This window comes from Camelus bactrianus, chromosome X, assembly GCF_048773025.1.
Source record: "Camelus bactrianus isolate YW-2024 breed Bactrian camel chromosome X, ASM4877302v1, whole genome shotgun sequence".
NCBI classification, from domain to species: Eukaryota; Metazoa; Chordata; class Mammalia; order Artiodactyla; family Camelidae; genus Camelus; species Camelus bactrianus.
The window spans coordinates 70,299,704-70,311,997 of NC_133575.1; the positions used below are offsets into that span (position 1 = coordinate 70,299,704).

General features: G+C 39.8%; 1 protein-coding gene, 1 non-coding gene and 1 pseudogene across 2 annotated transcripts; all 3 read left to right on the plus strand.

Annotated features, from left to right (window-relative positions):
* The first annotated feature begins 1,762 nt into the window (after window positions 1-1,762).
* LOC105069309 (polyadenylate-binding protein 4-like) lies at window positions 1,763-3,622 on the plus strand. Its single transcript, XM_010955418.2, has 2 exons — window positions 1,763-2,057; window positions 2,151-3,622. Exons 1-2 carry the CDS (start codon window positions 1,763-1,765, stop codon window positions 3,620-3,622), a joined length of 1,767 nt encoding a protein of 588 aa, XP_010953720.2.
* A 2,226-nt stretch (window positions 3,623-5,848) lies between these two features.
* On the plus strand, window positions 5,849-6,657 carry LOC105069310 (protein C10 pseudogene; annotated as a pseudogene).
* On the plus strand, window positions 5,934-5,998 carry LOC123616968 (U7 small nuclear RNA). The gene has a single exon (XR_006725055.1). It is a non-coding gene; the product is annotated as a U7 small nuclear RNA (small nuclear RNA).
* Window positions 6,658-12,294: the final 5,637 nt, after the last annotated feature.

A 12,294-nucleotide genomic window follows, 5' to 3' on the forward strand; every position in this document is an offset into this window, starting at 1 on the left:
ATCTGCCCTACTGTATAATAGATATAGCTGAAAACAGTTTCAAAGTTTTAGACACTGCCAAGTACATTAGAAGCTAATGAAATCTAGATTATTTTAGAACCTTAGATTTCCTTCAGTATCTGTGGTACTATTGTTTCAACTCCCACAGAAGTTTAAATAATTTGAAATCTATAGTGACAGGAAATAAAGAGAACAGCAAAACTTACAGGAAGGCAAGGTGGTGTAGAAACAAAGTATGGAGTGCCAGACTCCCTGGGTTCAAAGCCTAGTTTCAACACTTAATATCTGGACAATCTGTTCAAGTTACTTAATATTCCTGTATCTCAGTTTCTTTATGTATAAAATGGCAATGAAAATACCAACTTCATAAGTTTATTGTGTAGATTAAACAAATTAATACAATTAAGTCACTCAATGTTTGCTTTAGTTTACTGCTTTGCCCTACAGATAATCTGTAAAGACTCTTTTACATGAACCTTTTAGAATAAGACAAAATAAAACACAAGAACAGCTGTATACTGAGAGAAAAATCTCTACTTCGTCATATGGAGGTTATTTTTGGAAGCATCCAAAAGAAAATATAATTCCTTTTTCGAGTTTGGGGAATTAGTAGGGAATTATGGAGTTACTGCTAATTTCCTAAATTTGGGTCCAAGATTCATTCTCCCTTCACACATATGGTGCAGGAATTCCCCAAACAGGGATGGTCAATAAGTAGTCTGGAGAACTCATCTCAGTTCTCCTTAGTGTCCCCTAATTCTTTCTTACTAATTTTATGTGTAAAAAAGTATTAGTACATCAGCAAATTTCTATCAGTCAATTCGAGAGAGACCAACAATAGGATTTTCTTCCACTTTGCTCTAAATGTGGTATTTTCCTACTGATATTTCAATTCTTGAAAATGTGATTAGCATCGAAAATTATCCTATTAAGCGGCTGGTATTTATTCCAAAGTAAAATTTTAATACCGAAGACAAGTAGTAACATGCCTAAAGAAATGTGATGCTATCAGGAAATAGTGAACTATGCATTTTCTTTAATTACAGTTAAACACACATATTTTACAATTTTTTTCCTTAAAAAAACCTTAAAACCTAAGCTGTTGTAGTCCACACTGAGAATTTTTTTTAACATCGCCCCTCCCTTCTTGACACGCCCCCCAAAAAGACTTAAAGAAAACACACACGGAGGGGAGAGAGGAGGGGGGAGGGGAGAGAACGGAGAGAGGAGGGGAGGGGATGGAGGGGGGAGGGGAGAAGCGGAGAAAGCTAGGGGGAAGTAAGGAATGAGAAAAAGCAAGGAAGTCGGGAAGGGGGGAAAAAAAGGACCCCTGAAGCTCGTGCTTTTCTACCTGCCTGGAGACTTACTTTCTTGCCTCTGAGGAGCCCGCGGAGCGGTCGCGGCCGAGCCAAGGAACTTCCGGCTGTAGCGTCCGGCGTAGCCACGCCTTCAAAGGCCGCGCGCTCGCCTTCCTCCCCTCCGCGCGAGGCGCTTGCGCACATGAAGTCAAACAAGCACAGGCTATGTCACAATTGGACAGGCTGAGAGTCTATGGGCGAGGTTAGCCGCTCACCAGAACCCTGGTCTTCAGTTTCCGCCCGCTGTGGGCTGGCCCCGGTCTGGCTGCGCCTCCTCTGCGACAGCGGTGGTGGCCCAGCCGAGCACTCCTGGCCTCCATTCCTCTTTTGATTGACTCTGCCTCCCACTGATAGAGGCCAAGTCCTTGAGCCTCGCTGAGGTCTCACTCAAGATCTGATTTAAGATGAGTGATTCGGTTCCACACTTTGAAATGTCCTCACTGTATGTCGGAGACCTACATCCCGAAGTGAATGAGGCAATGCTGTATGAGAAGTTCCGCACTGCCGGGCGGATCCTGTCCATTAGGGTCTGCCGTGATCTGGTCACTCGCCGCTCCCTGGGCTACGCATATGTGAACTTCTTGCTGCACGCGGATACTGAGAGGGCTCTGAACACTATGAACTTTGATATTATCAATGGCAAGCCGCTGCGTATTATGTGGTCCCAGCGTGACCCATCACTTCGGAAGAGCGGAGTGGGCAATATATTCATCAAAAACCTTGCCAAGTCTATTGATAATAAGTCCCTTTACGATACATTTTCTGCCTTTGGAAACATTCTTTCTTGTAAAGTGGTATCCGATGAAAATGGATCAAGAGGTTTCGGATTTGTGCATTTTGAGAAATCAGAAGCCGCTAGTAGAGCCATTGCAAAGATGAATGGGATTGTGCTGAAAGGTAGCCGAGTTTTTGTTGGGCAGTTTAAACCTCGCAAAGAAAGGGAAGCTGATCTCAGAGCTAAAGCAAACATATTTGCAAATGTCTACATCAAGAATTTTGGAGATGATGTAGATGATAAATGTCTTAAAGAGATTTTTGGTGAATTTGGTTCTGTATTAAATGTGAGAGTTATGACTGATGAAAGTGGAAAATCCAAAGGCTTTGGATTTGTGAGTTTTGAGAATTTTGAAGATGCCCAGAAAGCCATCGAAGGAGTGAATGGAAAAGTCCTTAATGGAAATCAACTTTATGTTGGTAGAGCACAGAACAAAGCAGAGAGACAATCTGAATTAAAACACAAATTTGAGCAAATAAAACAGGGTAAACTTACCAGGTGCAAGGGTGCTAACCTTTATGTGAAAAATCTTGAAGATGGTATTGACAGTAAATGGCTGAGAAAAGAATTCTCCCTCTTTGGCACAATCACGAGTGCCAGGGTCGTGATGGAGGCAGGCCGCAGCAAAGGCTTTGGCTTTGTTTGTTACACATCTCATGAGGAAGCTAATAAAGCTATCAGGGCAATGAATGGAAAAACTGTGATCACCAAACCCCTGTACGTGGCTATTGCACAAAGTAAGGAGGAACGTCAGGCTCGCCTCACCAAGAACTATATGAAGAGAATGGTGGCTCTGAAAGATAGAGGTTATCCTACATTCAACACTGACAAGATGGTAGCATCATCATCATCAGGTAACAGCATGCCAGCAGTTCCTCAGCCTCAACGTGGAAGTGCACATCTTTGCAAGCCTGTGGTCAACAAGACCAAATGTCATTCATCTCAGAACATGCGTTATTCTATCCATTCAGCAGGAGCACCTAAGCCATCAGTCAGCACCTCCAGCCCATCACAAGTGCAGGGAGTCAAGTCAGCCTTTCAGGTCACTAATACAACAACCCAGACCCTGGCTGTTCACCCTCAAACTTCTGCCTTGGGACCACGTGCAAGTCAGAGATTCGAAAAAGTTGCAGGTGCTGCAGGTGTTCACAGTCCTCTAAAATTTAAAGTAGGAAGGCCAGCATCCACCCAAAAGCCTGTCCCTGTTTGTACACAAGGTCATGATATGTTGAATGTGTCTATATTGGCATCAGCTGCTACTCAGAAGAAGCTCTTGGATGAAAAGCTGGTTCCTCTGGTTCAGTCCATTCACCTAACTCCGACTGGAGAAATCTCTGGCATATTCTTGGAGATGGATGATGCTGAAATGCTTTACATGCTCAAATATCCTGAGTTTCTCCGTGCCAAAATTGATGAACTCATCTGTATTCTGCAATCCAGCCAAGCTCAAGATACTGCCCTGAGAGCTAACAGCACTCCCAGTATTTGACTGGTATAAGATGAAATTCCCACTTGCAGAAAGTTCCAAACAGTGAAAAACATAGCATGGGAGAAAATGAGAATAAAAAATGTTTAAAAGAAAAATAAATTTATACTTTACCATGCAAATTACTGGTGTGTGCTTATTTACATTTTAAATACAGAATATAGAACAGGAAAATTTTAAATGAGGGTAAAGAAAAAGAATTAAAACATAGTATTTTCATAGGATGTAGTCAGAGTAAGGCAAAATTACACTGAAAATAATTTAAATCAGTTTTAACTTTCATATTTTTATTTTCATATTTTTCTTTACTGTAAACAGTGCAAAATGACACCGGTATATTACATTTCAGAACTATAATATTTGGATTTTAATCATCAATTACCCAGTAATTTCAGAAGGAAATGTAATTTGGATTTTAAAATTCTTATTTAGCAAAAAATGAACATAAGGTAAAAACATGAACTATCCCAATAGCTACAAATACCAGATTATTTCATGAATAGCTTCACAGAATAACACAGTATAAAATGGAAAATAACAAAGGGAAATTTTAAAAATATATTTTGCATTGACCTAAAATGAGGCAGATTGTTTTAGGAAGGGAGTTGGAGAGAAAGGGAATAAGAACAGAGACTATGACATGTAAACGTTTTTAAAAAGTAAAATCTCCTTTTTTATTGTCAGTATCTTATATTAAATCCATGCTGTTGCTCAAAAACAAAAGTAGGTCAGAAAAAAAAATCTGTAAAGGTTTTTTTTCGTTTTAAAATGTTAAAGACGTCACTTTTGGCGATACAGAACAGTTTCAGATTTCATAATAACAAATGATAGTAAAAATTGCTGTTAAGTATAAAAGATAGTTTTGGATTTTTTCATAATGAAGTTATTTAGCTAAAAAGATTTTTAAAGAAATAAGGTATTTGCTATCTCAAACTTATGATCTAATTTTAAAAAGGCCAGTTAATGGATGGCACTCAGTAAGTGCTATTCTTAACAAATGATTTTTAAAATTAAGGAAGTTGTGTTTTGAACTATATTTCCTTGGTATGCTTCATTCAAAAATCTCTATTACTAGGATTTCATATATATTTTGTAATTAAGTTTAGGTAACTTAAACAATATAGCTTAGGCCAGAAGAAGTGACAGTTAAACTCTTATCTAAATGGGAGGAAGAAAATGCTTACCTCATAAATGAAAGGAAAAAATAGTAAATTGAATTTTTAAAATATATAGTTTCTTGTATTAAGCTTGGACTATTCCAGTGTCTCAGGTGTTCTCTGGGCATGTGTATATAATTCATATTTCTTAATTGGGTATTATGTTAAACTTCTCCAGTAGTCAATAGGGTTGCTCCTTCAGGAAGAGCTCCAGCATAAAACCCATCCGTGGCAGCAACAAATCTATCTGGACTGATTCCAGGTCTTTTAGTTTCTTCCAGCAGGTCTCTCTACTACCTGGTAAGAATGGTGTCTTATAGAGGAGTGTGTTTATCCCCAAACACAGATTGTCCCTCTGGTTGAGAAGCAGGGATTTGACCTCTGATCTAAAGAGGCAATAATTGTTCAAACTCAGTGCAGCAGTACAGTTAGAACAAGGAAAAGTGATGAGTGAGATGTCAACCTGCCCAACTGGCTGGCATTAAAAAAAAAAAAAAGCATTGGACCCACCAATAAAATTTGAATCATGAATCACTCTGGGGCTGGGGGAAAAACTCAGTTTTACAGTTGTTGCTTGCCTAAGTGAAGCTAATATTGGGGCTGGCCCAACGATATCCACTTTCAGCTGGACCAGTAATAACCTGGCAGATTTCATTGTAGTCATTTAGGCCCATGGATTGAAGATTAAAAAAAAAAAGTTTTTCATAAATAAATAAATAAATAAATAAATAAATAAATAAATAAATAAATAAATAAATAAATAAATAACAGGGTTTCTCTCTTCAAGGGTATACTGGGTAGGATGTGTAAACTTCAGAGATTTATTGAAGACTCAGTTTGGATGAGGCCATGTGCCAAAAGGCAGTGGAAAATCCAGAGAGATCTCCTTGGATAGGGAACTGTAAAGTAGTGATGGAGCTGATGGGAAAAAGTAAGCAGAAGCAACAATGACAGGTGATATTAGCTTCATAACAATGTCAGACAAAAAAAAAAAAAAAAAAAAAGCCAAAGACTTTGAAATTGAGGAATGGAGAAAGGGAGAAGTGGCAGGACAGAGTAGAAATAGCAGAGTAAGAATAGGGAGCACTTCTATGATCAGCACTTGGAGATAATTTTAGAGATGTACAAATTCAAGATTAGGATAAAATGGGAGAGACTAGTGTTACAGCTGTTTTAGAATTTGTTTGGCAGGTTTTCGGGTCCACACCGGAAAAAAACCCACGCATGTCGCTCTCAGCAATAGGGTAACTCTGGTTGGTGCGAGATGGTCTCCAGCTACCAGGCTGGTTAGGTGTTGGAAGTCTAACTCGCTCCTGGGAGTTTAAGGGGGGGGGGACTCCACCGGGGGACTTCCGGCTTCCGGCTTCAGCCTGAGGCGGCTTCCCCTCCGCCCCTACCCGCCTGGAGATCCTCTGTAGGAGGCGGTTCGCTTTCCCTGAGCGTTTCCCTGGCGCTGCGGCACGTGCATCTTCTGTCCCATGGCGTCCACCTCTGCCCAAGCCGCGGCCCTGAGCACCGAACAGGCCAAGGTAGTCCTGGCCGAGGTGGTCCAGGCGTCCTTCGCCGCTGTACGCATGGACGAGGCTCGGGACAGCGTCTGCAACGACATGGGCAAGATGGCTGCAATTTCGTGCTGCCCGTGGCTACGCAGATTCAGCTGGAGGTTCTCAAAGTCTATGGCTTCAGCTGCGACGGGGAAGGTGTCCTTAAGTTTGCCCGCTTGGGCAAGTCTTACGAAGCCCAGGATCCCGAGATTGCCAGCCTGTCGGGTAAGCTGAAGGCGCTGCTCCTGCCTCTCAGGACCCAGCTGCCCCACAAGCCTGCTTCGGGTGGCAGCGTGGCCGCCTTCTGAGTTGGCCCTCCCATGACACTGCAGGGGAAGGGAAGACCTCGGTGTTCCAGAGGATAATATACGTGCCTGTAACTTTAAAAGAAAAAAAAAAAAAAAAAAAGAAAGAAAGAAAAGGCGAAGGGGTAGAGACTAAATTTGAGGCAGAGCTTTTGTTCCATTGTTCTGGGCAGAAGCTGCTCACGATCTGACTTCATCTGCCTTTTCCAGTTTTTATGGGAAAGCTGTCTCTGTGCCATTTATGTGCTTCAGAAAAATTTTGAGAAACCTCATTTTAGGGACTCTGGTTAAAGTACAAGTTGAGTTACTCAGAGGTGGATGTCTCTTCAGCTGGGACATGAGGATCAAAAGATCTGTATGTACGTTGTAGCTTGTCTGCCCTGTTAGTGCTAAGAAGGACCTGGTAGGTGTCCTTCTAGTGGGGCTCCAGGGCAGTATTTTTGTTCGTGTCTATTCCAGTAGACTAAATCGCCTGGTTTTAAGTTAAGAAGGTGGCTTCTTTAGAAAGGCAACTTGACCCTGTTGACGATAAGTCTGAGTATATCCCATTAGTCCTTTACATTATGGGGCTACATTGCTGGCAACAAATATAGAGTTACAAATAGGGATGTAGTGCCCAGTTTCCTTGGTCTGCCTATGACAAATCCATAAGATCAGACTCTGTTTGCTGTTAAGGTCTATAGGGAGTAGTTTAGGCCAAGGTAGTTTTATGTCTTCAGAGAGTTTAGCAAATTTTAATTTTAAAGTATTATTAGCTCTTTTGATTTTTTCCTGAAGATTGAAGATGGGACAGTATAATTTTTGGCCAACAGGCAACACTTTACAAAATTCCTTAATTACAGTCCCAGTAAAATGAGTAGCTCTTCACTACAAAGTTAAGTAGGGATTCCCTAAGTAGGAGCAACAAAATCTAATCATTTTAAGCCACAATAACAGCAATTTCCAAGTTTGGAAAGCCTTTCACCATCTAGAGAAGAGGTAGACAAAAATAAATTCATTTTCAAAGCTTTGTGATGCAGGGTGTTATATAAAGTCTATTTGAAAGTGTTCAAAGGTTCCCTTGTGGTTCCTACCTATGTACCACTTTTACAATTTTTCCAGAGTTATGAGTTTGGTAGGTGGGACGTACACTGGAGGCTCTGCTCTGCTGCCTAATTAAATTAATTAAAATTTCCCCATTAATGTTGTTCCAGAATAGTTTTTAAGTTTTCTTCACTGTGATGGGTCATTGGGTGCACATTTTTCACCAAGTTGCATTTCAGAGGGTCCAAAGAGGTCAAGTGGTCATCTTGCTAATCTCTTTATACAGAAGTGAAGAGCACATCCAGATTGCTCCAAGTATCTTTTCAGAAGCTGATTGTTGTGATTTTACTTAGCTCAAAACTTCATAAAATGATCTGGATGAACCAGATCATTTTAATTTGTTCATCTAGGTGAATTTAGTTAAGAGTACCTTGGTTAACATAGTGGTCAGCTGAAACATTTCCTTTTCCCATATGGGTTTGTTCTCTAATATGAGCTTCATTGTTAAGTATAGTCAATTTTGGGGGCAGAAGCAAGGCATTTATTAAAAGTCAAACTTGCTCGCTGTAATTTATGAGAACAGCAGCAGCAGTTAAGAAACCACATTCCTTCCATAGTATCACTAGACACACCAGAAGCACAGCTGCAGTCTCTGCGTGTTAGCCCTATTATCCTTTGCTATCTGAGGGGCTCTAGTCAAATTAGTTTAGCTAGTTGTGCTGATTTGATTTAAGGAAAGGAATTAGATTCAGTAAACTCTTGGAAAGTGGTAAAAGCCTATCCAGCTTGAAAATCTCCTTGTTCACCCTTAAGAGTTTACCTGTTTATAAAGAATTCTAAGTTTGTGTCTTATAGAGGATATCCAAGTGAAGTAGGGAACGTTCTTGGGATCATGTTAAACAGTTCCCTCCTCTGGAAACTGAATTAATGTTATGATAACTATAAATGTGTTACCCTTGCTCCTTGCTGGATCTGCTGTTCTCTTTCATTAAATGATATCAGATGTCAAAACACTCCACACAGAAGCCACTGGTTGTAAGTCATTCAAAGGTTTATTCCTTTTTCAGGAATTTGCAAAGGAAGGGAAGTCCCTGAGTGAGACAGCCTACTGGCAAGAGGGTCCTCTGATGTCCAGAAAAGAAAGAAGAAATGAGCCTGATCCTAAGGACTTCTATAGGACAGGCGCCTATGGCTGGAATTTTGTTGAATGATGTTAAGTGTGGTCTAATTTCAGATCAGCCATCCTGTGTAGGGAGTGAGGAATCAAAGGGATAGTTCTCCTAATGTTTCAGATTTTAGGGTTCCTAAAGGAATATAAGGAGAGGAAGCATGGGTTTTATATTGACTCATTAAAGTTCTATATTTATTTTTCCCAAATCTGTAGATGAGGTAGCCCAGAGGAAATTAGGTATTAAAGAAAGTAAATTAGAAAATTTAGGTAATTCTAAGGTGGAAGACACAAGAGCCTAGAGTAGTTAACTGGAACCATGTAATATGGTCAATGTTGACTGGTCAGAGTCTAGGATATCAAGAAAAAGTCTTTTGGATGTGCACCTAATAATAGTTACCGATTGAGCAAAAAGATCTCATCCTAATAAATTATTGAAGGTGAAAATAGGAGGAAGTCTCATTGAGAAGTTAATATTCCCAAGGAAATAGGCAAAGTGGGAAAGGAAGAGAAAGATGAGGAAGAGATAATGTGTTTAGTAAGTCTCAACACCAAGACCTTTTTGTTTTAATTGAAGTGCAGTCAGTTTACATAGTTGTGTCAATTTCTGGTGTACAGCATAGTGTTTCAGTCATCCATATACATACATATATTCCTTTTCATATTCTTTTTCGTTATAGGTTATCACAAGATACTGAATATAGTTCCCTGTGGTATACAGTAGAAACTTGTTATCTATTTTATATTTTTATTGCTCTGCAGAAGGGTGGTGGGAAATTGGGAGAGATGATCAATGGGGAGTGTGACTCCAATGTCTACTAAAAACAAGATTGGATAGCCATTTACTAATATACTTATTTCTCCTTGTCAATGCAAAGACAATTCGGTCACTGGAAGAGGCCTTCCTCAGAGAGGAGTTATTTTCTTTCTGATTGAGCTGATTGTGTGGCTTGTTTCCTGGCTGAAAAAAAGACAATTGTGGACACAGTAGCCTTTTTCTTTGCAATATATTCAAATATCCTTGCTTACCTGTATTTTGTCTATCAAGCTGTTTTAAATTGCAGTGCCATAATTTTGAAGTATGTGGTTTTCTTTCTTTCTTTCTTTCTTTCTTTCTTTCTTTCTTTCTTTCTTTCTTTCTTTCTTTTTTTTTTTTTTTAAAGGTTTCACTTCTTTAAATTTTAAAATTTTTGTTGGGGGAATGATTAGGTTTATTTATTTATTTTAATGGAGGTACTGGGGATCGGACCCAGGACCTCATACATGCTAAGCAACCACTCTACCACTGAGCCGTACCGTCCCCTTCTTTTTGTTTATTATGGTTTGCTCAAAATGCTGGGCTAGATGGTCTGCCAGCCTACATTATGCTTCAGAATAACATCTGTTTAGGTCAGGATTGCCTCTGGTTGTGTTAATGGAAAGGCCAAACCCTGAGTATTTCCTAAAAGTGGTTTCTAATTGATGCCTAAAGTTGAAAAACAGATTAACTTGTTGACAGGGTTGGATTATTTGCCAGTAAATCTTAGGGGGAATCTTTCAGGAATTGCCTTTAAAAGACTTTCTTCTACCCCCAATTATTTCATTATTTGGAAGGGAGGGAGTGAATGTCTTACTCTAAAGGTGAAAAGAAGCTGGGAAGAAAAAGGAGAAAAAGTCAGGATGGAGGCTGGGGGCAAAATGGAGGGGAGGCCAGAAGGGAGTGGCACTTTAAGGGGCAAAAACACAAAGTTAGAAAGGAACAGGTCTTTGGGGAGGGAGAAGGCTGAAGGTGTTTTAAGAGAGGCCTCCATAGAGTGGAATCTCTTGAATTGTTCCTTTTCTAAGCTTCTTTATACCAGTTAAAGAAAGCTTCCTACTTTAAGTTAGGTATCTTATTTCCTGTTTGCTTTAAGGCTCCATGACAGGGGCCACTAAATTCAAGATTGTCTTCCCTGAAGTTCACACTACTGTCTGTAAAAGGTTACAGATAGAAGAAGGGAGAAGGGCTTTTTCCTACTGCAGGGCAACCATCTAATTCTCCACTTGGCAAGTTATCCCAGAAAGATGAAAGGGAAGCAGACATAATGAGTCAAGAAAATGGGTTAACCCTTTCAAAAATTCAAAATCGCAAACTTTGTGTTGCTGGAAAAACTGGAGCACAAGAGGAGGAGGAAGGACTACTCAGCCCAACTGTGATCCCAGAGAAGGGAGGAAACCTGAGCTCCCGGGTGTTCTCTGTCCTAGTGTGGAATCTCAGCAGGGGAAGGGTTCATCCAGACCGGATCTGTGTCACAGAACAAAATCATCAGGGAAAAAAAAGTAGTCAAAGTGGCTCAAAGAGAAGTTAAAGCGTCTATTCAGGTGATGCACATGAGAAAACACCTTAAGACCTGGTGAATCCCTGAACCAAAGTAGAACTGGAGTTTACAGGCTGAGGAGAAGAGAGAAGTATGTGACTGTCAATGAAAATAATCAATAAAAAAATCTGTAATGGGAATAGGGAAGAGTTTTATTTGTGCTAAACTGAGAACAATAGCCTGGGAGGCACAGATTCAAGAAGCACTTGAGTTATGTTTCGCCAGACCTGTACAATCACTGTGATTCTCCTTGGGGTATGTCTGCCACAGTGACCATGGTCTTGCCCAAGATTTTAGATTTCTTTATCTGTAACTGCTGCAAAACTTGGAGTTGGAATGGTTGGACATGTTTGGATTTTCATGCTGCCTACTAAGTATTATTGGTGCAACCTCATTATTTTTGCAGCTGTCAGAACAGTGCTTTCAAGAGCCATTTTTTATTAGCCTTGCAGGCTGTCTGTTAGCTGTCTAATGCCACTTAAAGTTTAGAGGAAGGTGAGATCAAAAGTTAAAAAAAAGGAAAAAGAAAAGGAATGGGGAATAAGGTAGGAAAAAAAGAAGGCAAGGGTAGAAGCAAGGAAATGTGGGGCCTTTTAAAATTCTTTTGCAGTATGTTTCAAGTAAATGTTAGTTTTCTTTCCTTTTAGTAACAGACTTAACGTACTCTTCTAGGGAAAGTTATTGCAATTTCTGCCATGCCCGATACAATACCAGGCATATATTAGATGCTCAGTAAATAGTTGCTTACTTAAATAAATAGGGTGAATTTCAGTTTCATCCATTATGAATTATTCCTGATACTGAAACAAGCCACATAAATTCAGTTTTAGCAAACATTTCTCTTGCTCAAGACCATATCTTATTCTGAAAGTGATGTAAAGGGTGACCATCTTAATGACTGAGTTAGGACAACTTTAAATCAATAGCAAAGACTCAGGAATTAAGATATAAAATTATTCCACTGAAAATTGGATTTTCTTGTCTATATAAAGCCCTGGACCCTTTCTAAATAGTGCATATTCATATTTTAGGTTGTATACTCATAGCACAACCAGCATGGGAAACGGCTACTGTCAACATCATAGTATTTTCTGGTGCTCTACTATGCTTCCAATTTTAAGAAATCCTAACAGACTCTGCCA